At 37.6% G+C, this 13,291-nt stretch overlaps 1 protein-coding gene across 2 annotated transcripts in view; it reads left to right on the forward strand.

Moving 5' to 3' along the window:
* Positions 1–13,291, forward strand: part of LOC126480672 (GON-4-like protein) — a 194,230-nt gene that overhangs the window by 95,111 nt on the left and 85,828 nt on the right. For both annotated transcript variants that reach the window (XM_050103895.1, XM_050103896.1), the window contains exon 7: positions 8,570–8,674. In XM_050103895.1, coding sequence (XP_049959852.1) covers positions 8,570–8,674 — 105 coding nt within the window. The remainder of the gene's footprint in view (positions 1–8,569; positions 8,675–13,291) is intronic.

Raw genomic sequence — 13,291 nt, forward strand, 5'->3', positions numbered from 1 at the left:
TTTCCTTCTGTCTATTGGGCTTAATGTGTAGTCACTTTTAACTCCATTTTTGTCTTCAGGTTCTGTGGTTCTGATATGGGTGCATCTGACCTTAGTTGTTTTTGCTCCCCGAAATAAAACAAAACAAAACAAACAAAACAGACAGTCTTCAGTTGGCATGCACAATTTCATTGACGTTCCTGACATGAGTGTCGTTGGTAGACGTGGAAGGGCGTCCTGAAAGAGGGTCATCCTTAACTTTCGTTTAGTCTTTTTTTTAAAACCATTTGAACCATTTGTAACACCAAATTCAGCTTAAGCACTCATCACCATAGGCTTCCTGCATCATTTGGTGAGTCTGTGTAAAGGTTTTCTTGAGTTTCTTTCAAATTAAATCAGATACATTTCCCCTCTAACTGTGTCATGTCAGAATTCGCAAACTGTGTGACACAATGTTCTACTCAGTACAGCACTTAAACAATAACAGACATACAACAATGAAACTTCCAGCAGTTCCACATTAAACACAGGCATGTGCAGGGATGCCAAACGCATTTCGCTCCAACACATCATTGGCGCAAAATTGCGAAACTTCCAAAATTTTTTGAGCAGATCTTGTACACTGCTTAACACAGTGCTGCACGTTTGTGAATCTTGCTGCCAATGTGTTGTGTGTGAATTCCTGGATTTCCCAGTGGATGTTCTCATGTAACTTGTCAAATGTGGCAACAGTGAGGTTCTATGAGCTGTGTGTAAGTCTCGTGTTTCAGTTTAGCGTGGCTTACTTTGTGGTGTTCCATGTGACTTCCTTTTTCCGTTGCTATTTGATTATGATGGTGTATCTGTATTCTGTGAAAGAGCATGTGTTCCTCGTGAAACAGTATTGGGTAAGTGGTGCCTTTAAGACATGTCACTGACGGTTTTTGGAGTATTTTGGTGATCAACATAATCCGCTAAACACTGCATTCAGGGCTTGGTGACGAAGCTGGAGACAAAGGAAATCATGTTTCCATGACAGAGGATTATGGTCCCATTCACAAACTTGCAGCATCCTTCTGAAATGTCTATATAGGTGGGTGGAGGTCATTTCCAGCACCTTGTAACATACCTTCATTTTTCAACCAGGAAGGTATGTCATACAGAAATTTGGTGCTCTGTCCTCTTTTATTAAGATTTTTTTAACACTTTTCTCAGGACCCCATATAGAACATCTGTTATTTCATGTGCGATATGCACATTAATCAAACAGTGGACAATTCAGGATGGAATGTAACAATATTATGAAAAGGAAAGTTGCTACTCACCATGTAGCGGAGATGCTGAGTCGCAGATAGGCACAACAAAAAGACTCTCACAAATTAAACTTTCAACCAGCATAGCCTTCATCAAAAATAGACACACACACACACACACACACACACACACACACACACACACACATGACTGCAGTCTCTGGCAACGGAGGCCACAATGTTAAACATTCTAAGTGTTAAACCTCATGTTTGCGTGAAGAAACAAAAAACAATGGCTCTGCTTTTGTACCTAACTTAATCACATCAAAAAAAGTGAAAAGGTATTCTCATACCACAGAATTATGCTTCTTGCCTTATTATTGCAAAAAACAGTTAGACAAATTAAAAAAATAAGTAATTTATTATGATTATTCTAAGAGCCATACCAGGGAACTGACTGGTTCTAAGTGCTAATAAGACAAATTTTGTTTCATGTGCCATTAATACTGAGGTTATTTTTCATTTGTGATAGTACAAGTAGAGAAATACAACAGTAATGTTGTAACTAGTAGAACTGTAATAAAAAAATTCTCGTATCTTTTTAATATTTTGCAAGAAAATAAAAAAATTAAATTCAAGGGGAAAATCTCTCAGTATTGACTTCTATTTCTTACACAATGCCATTCTTGGGATCAGATGTCGAAGTTTACTGTAGAACTTCCTGTGATTTGAGGAAGAAATTACAGCATTGTCAAAACATCTTTCTGTTTTGCAGCTGATAAACATGGCTAGTCTTTCAGATGAAGTATGGCATGACATGTATTAGCCATTGTCTTTCGTCTTTTGAATATGTTGACCTTTTCCTTTCTTCTGTTTCAGAGTAAGAATTTTTAATAGCTATTTAAGACTGATGAGCATGAGACACTTTGATCATACTGCATTTGGAGATATTACATGCTTGCATTGGGCAAAAATATTTCAATGGCATCTTTAAAATCAGCAAAGTCATTTGTATACATTGTAATTACATCTGTGGCTGTTTGCTGATGATGCTGTGGTTTACATGAAGGTGATATTGTTGAATGACTAGGAAGATACAAAAATCAAACACTGGAAAATCCAGGATGGAATGTAACAGTGTTCTGAAAAGGAAAGTTGCTACTCAGCATATAGCAGAGATGATGAGTCACAGATAGACACAACAAAAGGACTATCACAATATAAGCTTTCAGCCAACAAGGCCTTTGTCGAAAATAGATAATAGATGACACACACACACACACACACACACACACACACACACACACACACACACACACATACAGGCTACTTACACATACATGACTGCAGCCCAGTGTGTGGCTTCAGCTGCCAGAGGCTGTGTGTGTGTGTGTGTGTGTGTGTGTGTGTGTGTGTATTTTTTTGAAAAAGACCTTGGCTGGCCGAAAGCTTATATTGTGACAGTCATTTTGTTGTGCCTATCCGCTACTCAGCATCTCCGCCGCAACTTTCCTTTTCATAATATTATATGAGGATACAAGATGCTTTTGACAAAATTTCTAGTTGGTGTTGAATGACCCCCAGGTAGCTCTAAATGTATAAAAATGTAAGTTAATCTAGGTGAACAGGCAAAACAGTCATGAAATGTTTGAATTCAGCATCAGTAATGTGCTACTTGATACAGTCTTAAATATCTAGGTATGATGTTGCAAAGTGATATGAAATTGAACAAGCATGTGAGGATTTCAGTGGGGAAGGCGAATGGTTGACTTCAGTTTATTGGGAGAGTTTCAGGAAAGTGAAGTTCATCTATAAAGGAGACTGCATATAGAACTCCAGTGCAACTCGTTCTTGAATACTGCTTGAGTGTTTGAATCCCCACCAGGTAGAATTGAAGGAAGACGTTGAAGCAGTCCAGAAGGAGGCTAAGAGATTTGTCACGATAAGTTCAGTCAACATGCAAGCATTACAAAGATTACTCAAGTGAGAATCCATGGGGGGTGAAGATGATGATCTTTTCAAGCAATGCTGCTGACAAAATTTAGAGAACCAGCATTTGAAGCTGACTGCAGAATGATCCTGCTGCTGCCAACATACATTTCGTGTAAGGACCACGAACATAAGATAAGAGAAGTTAGAGTTCTTACAGAGGCATGTTGTTGTTGTGGCCTTCAGTCCTGAGACTAGTTTGATGCAGCTCTCCATGCTACTCTATCCTGTGCAAGCTTCTTCATCTCCCAGTACCTACTGCAACCTACATCCTTCTTGATCTGCTTGGTGTATTCATCTCTTGGTCTCCCTCTACGATTTTTACCCTCCACACTGCCCTCCAATACTAAATTGGTGATCTCTTGATGCCTCAGAACATGTCCTACCAATCGATCCCTTCTTCTAGTCAAGTTGTGCCACAAACTTCTCTTCTCCCCAATCCTATTCAACACCTCCTCATTAGTTATGTGATCTACCCATCTAATCTTCAACATTCTTCTGTAGCACCACATTTCGAAAGCTTCTATTCTCTTCTTGTCTAAACTATTTATCGTCCATGCTTCACTTCCATACGTAGCTACACTCCGTACAAATACTTTCAGAAACAACTTCCTGACACTTAAATCTATACTCGATGTTAACAAATTTCTCTTCTTCAGAAACCCTTTCCATGCCATTGCCAGTTTACATTTTATATCCTCTCTACTTCGACCATCATCAGTTATTTTGCTACCCAAATAGCAAAACTCCTCATTTCCTAATCTAATTCCCTCAGCATCAACCGACTTAATTCGACTACATTCCATTATCCTCGTTTTGCTTTTGTTGATGTTCATCTTATATCCTCCTTTCAAGACGCTATCCATTCCATTCAACTGCTCTTCCAAGTCCTTTGCTGTCTCTGACAGAATTACAATGTCATCGGCGAACCTCAAGGTTTTTATTTCTTCTCCCTGGATTTTAATACCTACTCCGAATTTTTCTTTTGTTTCCTTCACTGCTTGCTCAATATACAGATTGAATAACATCGGGGAGATGCTACAACCCTGTCTCACTCCCTTCCCAACCACTGCTTCCCTTTCATGCCCCTCGACTCTTATAACTGCCATTTGGTTTCAGTACAAATTGTAAATAGCCTTTTGCTCCCTGTATTTTACCCCTGCCACCTTCAGGATCTGAAAAATAGTATTCCAGTCAACATTGTCAAAAGCTATCTCTAAGTCTACAAATGCTAGAAACGTAGGTTTGCCTTTCCTTAATTTTTCTTCTAAGATAAGTCGTAGGGTCAGTATTGCCTCACGTGTTCCAATATTTCTGCGGAATCCAAACTGATCTTCCCCAAGCTCAGCTTCTACTAGTTTTTCCATTCGTCTGTAAAGAATTCGCGTTAGTATTTTGCAGCCATGACTTATTAAACTGATAGTTCAGTAATTTTCACATCTGTCAACACCTGCTTTCTTTGGGATTGGAATTATTATATTCTTCTTGAAGTCTGAGGGTATTTCGCCTGTCTCTTACATCTTGCTCACCAGATGGTAGAGTTTTCTCAGGACTGGCTCTCCCAAGGCTGTCAGTAGTTCTAATGGAATGTTATCTACTCCCGGGGCCTTGTTTCAACTCAGGTCTTTCAGTGCTCTGTCAAACTCTTCACACAGTATCATATCTCCCATTTCATCTTCATCTACATCCTCTTCCATTTCCATAATATTGTCCTCAAGTACATTGCCCTTGTATAGACCCTCTGTATACTCCTTCCACCTTTCTGCTTTCCCTTCTTTGCTTAGAACTGGGTTTCCGTCTGAGCTCTTGATATCCATACAAGTGGTTCTCTTTTCTCCAAAGGTCTCTTTAATTTTCCTGTAGGCAGGATCTATCTTACCCCTAGTGAGATAAGCCTCTACATCCTTACATTTGTCCTCTAGCCATCCCTGCTTAGCCATTTTGCACTGTCGATCTCATTTTTGAGACATTTGTATTCCCTTTTTCCTGCTTCATTTATAGCATTTTTATATTTTCTCCTTTCATCAATTAAATTCAATATTTCTTCTGTTACCCAAGGATTTCTACTAGCCCTCATCTTTTTACCTATTTGATCCTCTGCTGCCTTCACTACTTCATCCCTCAAAGCTATTCATTCTTCTTCTACTGTATTTCTTTCCCCCATTCCTGTCAATTGTTCCCTTATGCTCTCCCTGAAACTCTGTACAACCTCTGGTTTCGTCAGTTTATCCAGATCCCATCTCCTTAAATTCCCACCTTTTTTGCAGTTTCTTCAGTTTTAATCTACAGTTCATAACCAATAGATTGTGGCCAGAGTCCACATCTGCCCCTGGAAATGTCTTACAATTTAAAAGTTCGTTCCTAAATCTCTGTCTTACCATTATATAATCTATCTGAAACCTGTCAGTATCTCCAGGCTTCTTCCATGTATACAACCTTCTTTTATGATCCTTGAACCAAGTGTTAGCTATGATCAAGTTATGCTCTGTGCAAAATTCTACCAGGCGGCTTCCTCTTTCATTCCTTACTCCCATTCCATATTCACCTACTAGGTTTCCTTCTCTCCCTTTTCCTACTACTGAATTCCAGTCACCCATGACTATTAAATTTTCGTCTCCCTTCACTATCTGAATAATTTCTTTTATTTCATCATACATTTCTTCAATTTCTTCGTCATCTGCAGAGCTAGTTGGCATATAAACTTGTACTACTGTAGTAGGCATGGGCTTCGTGTCTATCTTGGCCACAATAATGCGTTCACTATGCTGTTTGTAGTAGCTTACCCACATTCCTATTTTTTATTCATTATTAAACCTACAGAGGCATATAGACAATCATTTTTCCCCTTATTCTATTTGTGATTGGAACAGCAAGGGAAATTACTAGTAGCAGCACAGCCAGTGGTGGCCAGTTATCATATGCTAATGTGCTACAGCATACTGTAAATATTGCACTAAAATTACACCATCTCTCTTCAAATGCGAACCGAAATTGCACTAAAATTTCCCCACTTCTCTTCAAATGCATGCTATTACGCAAATAAAATGGATGAAAACTTTTTTTGTAGTGCTCTCTCCATGATAATTAGACATCAGTGCTGAGTGCTGAAATGATTGTCAGCTGCACTACAGCCAACTCAGACAAGGGACACACCTGTCTTTTTTTGACTGGGCATGCTCTGATGTAATGTCATCTCTGCTGGTGCTTTGAGTGCAAGATTGCTTGCAGCACTAGACCAACATTTTTCTTTGAAATTGCTTGCAACATAATGTGCAGGCATAGAGTATAAGGGTTTTTTGAGGAGCGGTTGCAGTAATGGCTTTGTGGGCAAGTGGTTACCTGAGCTGTCTGGTAATTTGTTGACCCGGTTTAAATACATGAAATTAATATATTCCATTTAGTTATAATTACTGCCCTTGTTATTCAAAAGCCTATAGATAATTATAAAAAAAATTATAAAAATTATAATAAAAATTATAATTATAAAAAAAGACGAGTATATGAGCAAATTTAGTAGGGAAGATTTTTTCCAAAGTGAGTACCACAGAAATGAATTTATTAAAATAAGGTGGCATAATCCAGTTTTGCTGTCTTAATTTTGTTTGTTTGTTCATGACTAGTTTCAACCTTTGTGAACGTCAAGCTTTCAAACCAACAAGACAGCATTTGTGAACCAAAACGAGTAGAAAACACAAATTTCAAAATACTGATATTTCAATATATAAGACATAGTTTTCTATTGTAGAACCACAAAATCACTTTAGAATGGCCTAGTAAGCTGAAACTAACTGTGAACAAGTAAAATTAATGCAGCTAATGTGGAAAACACCGCCTTTTTTTTTTTTTTTTTTTTTTTTTTTAGTAAGAAAGTGTTTTCTGTTGTTGATCTACTAAAGAAGCCCCTTTCTGGTAGATATTAGGAGCAGAAAGTGAGATTTAAAGAGTTAGGTAGATCTCCAAATGTAAATCTAAAGACAGGAGAGTGTGGGACAGAGTTCACCAATTCAGCTCAACCTATGTGAAAAAAAATTGGTAGATGCTCCTTTCAAGTTCCTAGGATGTTTCTAGTGAGAACTATAGGAAAAGATAAAATGCCCTCTAAAGATTTACAAATATAATATGAGGAAATTTTGAGAGGGAGAACTTAGAACAGCATGATAGCTGAGTGGTTATGAGCAGAGGTTGGTAATTTGGTGGCTAGGCTTCATTTCCCTTTGGTTCCAAGTCTTTGTTCTTTCGTTTTATTTTAGTCCATGCAATGTTAAATGGTTAATTATAAAATTTAAATGTATTTAAACAGTTCAGTTTATATGTGTAAAATTAAAATATTCAATTTAATTATGAGTGCTATCCTTGTAAGTCAGAAGGCTATAGGCCACCATATTGCAGTGCACACAGGTAAAATTTAGCACAAGCCACCACTGGGTACAACATACTTTCCAGCATGATTTGCAGTGTGTGTATGCAGTAGATGTAGATGGAATTGGTTCATAGCTTTACTTGACTTATCAGGTGTAAATTGTGCAGAGAAAGGCCTTACTTACCTTTCTTTGTTTCTCTATAATTGCAAAATTTCTGTCGCACCATAAAAAGCAGTAGTCACTCCAACAATTGTATGTTCTCTCTTCATACCATCCTAAATTAAAGGGAGGTGACTTTGGTGCATGACATGTGGATCTCCAGAGGGAAGCACTGCTTGACACAAAGCCCAATGCTAATCTAACAATGAATAACTGAAACATTCTCTTCATGATTTAACACTTGGATAAAGCCTACAGAAATGCCAAAGAGCTCTGAGAACACAATACGTTTTGTGAAGAAATGGCACTTAGAACATTTTATATTTCCATTCTTCATTTGATGAAATTGTGGCTGATTGAAGTGTTTTTTCCTTATGTTTATATAATTTGATCCAATTTTGGTCATTGAACTGTTATAAATCTTTAGCAGATTTCTGTCTTGGGTTCAGATTGTGATTTTAAGTGTCCATGAGTTTTAGTATTTTTGAGTCAGGAGCATAATTTGGCAGTGCTGACACATTCTACTCTGGTGACCCGTAGAATTAAGATAGCTCATTTTCTTTTTTGCATGAACTCTTCTTCATTTATGCAGACAATTATGGTGTAATTATATCTCTGTTAGCTCATGCCACGTGATTTATGAGACATTGCTGTATGAAAGTGCTTGAAACCAATTCAGAGGCCACTTTAAACACATCTCCTTTGAGTATGTTGGGTTACAGTATCAAGTAGTTCTCTCTCTCTCTCTCTCCCTCTCTCTCTCTCTCTCTCTCTCTCTCTCTCTCTCTCTCTCTCTCTCTATCTCTCTCTCTCTCAGTATAAATGTTACTGGTATTGGTATTTTTTCAGTGCCAGATATGAACAATACAGTGGATGATGATGAAGATGCTGACCCAGAGTACAACATTCTAGCTGATGTGGAAGAGGCTGAAATGGAAGAGGAGAAAGAAGATAGTAAGAAATCATATGTTCATATATCTCTATTTATTCTGCTTTGTTTCCAACTATAAACACAACAGCAACAGCAGCAGCATTAATTTTTGTAAATCATAAATGAGATATTCTTGTCATTCAGTTACATTAGACTGTAGTAATAAACATTTTGCAACAACAACAGTGGCTGAAGTAACTTGATGAAGAATAACAGCCTTTGTATCAAGAATAACAGCCTTTGTATCTCTGCTGTGATACTTGTTCATTCTTTCAGACAATCAGAAAGACACACTGCCCAGTTTCAATGTTTTTTGAATATGTGATAAACACAGGCATGAGGGGTATTTGAAGCAAGATTTCATTTCAGTTTTCAAGTTCATTGATCTCTTATATCAGACATCTTTCTGCGTACTCTGAGAGAAAGTCTTTACAGTTTGATCTATTTGTTAGAAGGTGACTGAAAGCAGGGAAGTGTGTTTCCATGCTGAATGCTTTTAGAGTGTTTCCTAATTTTCATTGACATGTGGACATTTTCAGAAACTGCATCATTATTAATTGTAGGTTATGAGAGAGTTAGTGAAGTTATCAACAAATGGCTTAATCACTGTAGATTGTACTCATGCTGGAATTCACATAATGGGGAGCACATATGCATCATCATTGAGAATCTTGACTGGGATAAACAGAATAAAGTGTATTGTAAAGATGGGTCCGTTTTCATTATAGAAGAATGAAATGTGTTTTTCCCAGGATTTGTCAAAATAGTGCCTCCTGTAAAAGAACAAGAGTTTGGAAATTTTGAATTGTGCTATAACCTGTGATGTCACATGTGTCCACCTTTGTAACACAGAATGAAACACATGGTAGTAGTAGTTAGGAGTAGTTTGAAGAATAAATCAACTCTGTGGCAAAGTTCGAAAAATTTATTACTTCTCAAAAAAATATCAAAACTGCTCCACTCAGTGTCAAAACACACTTGTCTGTTTGAGATTGGGTACTGACTGTTTTTTACTTCAAAACCATTGTGATGAATATCTTTCAACATAGGCAAAGGGCAATGAGTGCCTCTATTTTCATGAATCAAAAACTATGTAAGTAGCTTCAGAAATAATTAAGAAATGTCCTTTCCCCAAAGGGAGATATAAAGCATGTTACTACTGCTTTAATTCACAATAGATAACAGGAAGCAGATCATTGCACTCTTGAACACTCTTCGTCTCCTTATAATTTGTTTAGACTGCTCAAAGATGCAGAGGCAGGGCTGTGCAGATGATACACCAGCGAAAGAATGTCTGAGAACTGGCTGTGGATATGTCCATCTTCATCATTCTCTGTACCAGAGTAGCTTTCTTAGTGTGTTTGCTTCATTTTCAGTGATCAGAAGACTTTAATTCAGTTACTCTCCATAAAAAATTGACACTTTAATTCAAAGTGAGTGAACCAACATTATATATTGTGTGAGCATTCTATTCTGTCCTACCTCCAGTTTTTCATGAAGTCCAGCAGAAGAGGTAGGAAACTGTTGTGAGGATCGTATTCTTTTTGTGACAAGCACTCCATCATGATGATTAACTGTCTAAACATAAGGTATTTTCTTACTACAGATACAGTTTTTACCATCCTTATAAACTAGAAATAGTGTTTCTAAGACTTGCTACTTTTATGAATACCTATTTCTCTTTCTTTTTCTGAGTTATAGTGAGAACAAATTTCTACACTTTGCTGACCTTTTGATAAGGTACAAGTTTTCATCCTATTTACAACAAGCTGATGTGTTCTCTCTTCTCTTTAGTGTTTTTGCAGGTATGGCTGACGAGCAGAAACATGTCCCTTTTTGCAGTGAATAATCTAATACATCGATCCTATGCAATCTTTTTAGTGACTACAATTATATTATAATTTTTTTGATGTTTACTGGGTCCTTCAGTGGCATGTCTTCTTTTCTTTCTCATGGTGTTTCATGAGATGGTAATCTGTAATAGTGACACAGCCAACTTAGGGAAGCTGTTCCTTTTCAGGTATCATGTTACAAACTCACTGTATGCATTTGCATCATAAGGACTTTATTGTATGTCACTGCATCTTCCATTTTTATCCTATCAAAAACAAAAACAGCATAAACATCCACGAAACTCCAGATTAATCTAGAAACAACACACATTTGAGTGTCTTAATGAATCTGTCTGGGCTGTAGAGTGGATGCTCAAGCCGTTCCCACTTGAACTTGCTCATTACACTTTTGTGACCTTGGAGACATGTGGATGCATGTTATCATGGAGCAGAATCACTCTGTCCGTGAGCACCATAGGCTGTTTGCTCTCAGTGGAGTTGTGTAGGCTGCGGTGTGTCTGACAGTACATGTGACCGTCAACGGTTTTTCTGTGTTCAAGGAATTCGATGAGTGTCGGTGGATGACGAAAAAGACATCGAGCATCACCTTGCCTGCTGAGGGCACAGCTTGGAATTATTTTAGGGGAGGGTGATGACACTACCTTCGTGTCTGCAGATGTCTCACTATATTATCCAAAAGCAGCAAATGGAAATTTCAATTGGTTTGGTCGTTACAACATTTCATATCTTTTCATTTGAACACTCCTTATACCTGGGTCTAACACTGCATAGCGAAGTGAAATGGAATGATCACATAGGCTTAGTCGTAGGTAAAGCAGTGATTTATTGGTAGAATACTAGGGAAATGCAATCAGTCTACAAAGGAGATTGCTTACAAATCACTAGTGCAACCTGATCTAGAATAATAATCAAGTGTATGGAACCCATACAAAATAGGATTCGTGGGGGATATTGAATGTATACAGAGAAGGAAAGCATGAATGGTCACACGTTTGTTTGACCCTTGAGAAAGTATCACAGAGATGCAAAATAAACTGAACCACAGAGATGCAAAATAAACTGAACTGGCAGACTCTTGGAAGTAGAAGTTAACTATCCCAAGAAAACCTACTTGCAGAGTTTGAAGAACCGGCTTTAAATGATGACTAGAACCACCTAGATATCGCTCCCATAGGGATCACGAGGACAAGATTAGATTAATTTCAGCATACACAAAGTCACTTAATCAGTTATTTTTGCTGTGCTCAGTCCGTGAATGGAAGAGGAAGAAGTTCCAGTACATTGTGCAGTGGGACTTGACCTCTACCATTCACTTCACAGTGGTCTACAGAGGATGAATATAGCTGCAGATTAACTTAACTCTTTTTGTTCATATCTAAAGGACACTGTGTTACCATTGCTTTTAAATGGTGTGGAGAAACTATTTGATCTTTTGTTTTGAACAGTTTTGTCTTTTCTTATGTGCTTAATAAATTGTCACATTTCTTGCTCGTTTATGTCCTTTGCATCTTCAGACCAATCGAGTCTGTTTTGGCTCTAGTTCAATAGTTTAGAAGTAAATAAAGTTGGGTCATTATTTTGCATCCCTTCTCCTTTGCCCATTATTCAGATGTTTATGGGGCTATATCACTACTCACCAAATATACAAGGTGGTTCTGCTGTAGACAGGCGAGCAGAACACACACACACACACACACACACACACACACACACACACACACACACACACACTCACACAGTCTGTCTCTTGATGCTGACTGACTTAAATAATTGTCACCTGTGTGTGTGTGTGTGTGTGTGTGTGTGTGTGTGTGTGTGTGAGAGAGAGAGAGAGAGAGAGAGAGAGAGAGAGAGAGAGAGTGGGGGGGGGGGGGGGTATCTCAACTGTGAAAGCTTATAAGTTTTTAAGCCGTCTGTCTTTTCGACATGTTTGTCTGTTCTGTGCTTTTCTGTTTGGTGAGTAGTTATGCATCATTATATTTTATTCAATCCTGGACTTTCCATCAGAGCATTATAAGGATGTCATAGGTATCAGCTTTTTGTGTGGTATTTAGTTGAAAAATAACTGTTTTTGCCATCCTTCTTTGTCTCTTACACATCTGGATATCCCTCTCAGAGTGTGTTGTTTATAACATTTGCAGCTTACATTTAATGTTCATTCTTCCTATTTAGATCATAAAACCATTTTACATTAATTTTATGCCTGATAACAACTCAAAGCAAAACTGCCAGTGTTCATTTGATTGTCATGATTGACATATTTATTCCAAATATGAAAATGTCTAATTGATTTGTGAAGTGTGGAATCTAGCATTCATATTTGCACTTAATAACTAATATACAGGGCTACTCTCAGGTGTTTCTTGAGTTTGCAAGTAAACCATTTTTTCCACGATGCATGTTGTATTTGTGTTTTGCCCACACTACGCTAAAAATCCAACCTTCAAATATTCAATGTATTTAGCCATTGTAATTTATGATGTTGCATGAAAATAACCAAAAACACTGAAAAATTTTCAAATAAATGAAGTTCCATGATAAATAGAAAATCTCCCTCTCCCCATCTGTCATTCACCTTGCCCAGATAGAGTGGCTTGTATGCCTCCACAATACAGATATCCAGCTGTAGGTACAACAACATCAGTGGAGAGGCCAGACAAACATAAGGTTTCTGAAGAGTTACAGCAACCTTTTAAGTAGTTGCAGAAGTAAGTCTGGATGAATGACAAATATGTTCTTATCTTCGTACTGTGAATAGGTGAAAGAAAAGGGAAGCCACAGCCATTA

The sequence above is a fragment of the Schistocerca serialis genome, chromosome 5, assembly GCF_023864345.2.
Source record: "Schistocerca serialis cubense isolate TAMUIC-IGC-003099 chromosome 5, iqSchSeri2.2, whole genome shotgun sequence".
Classification (NCBI taxonomy): Eukaryota; Metazoa; Arthropoda; class Insecta; order Orthoptera; family Acrididae; genus Schistocerca; species Schistocerca serialis.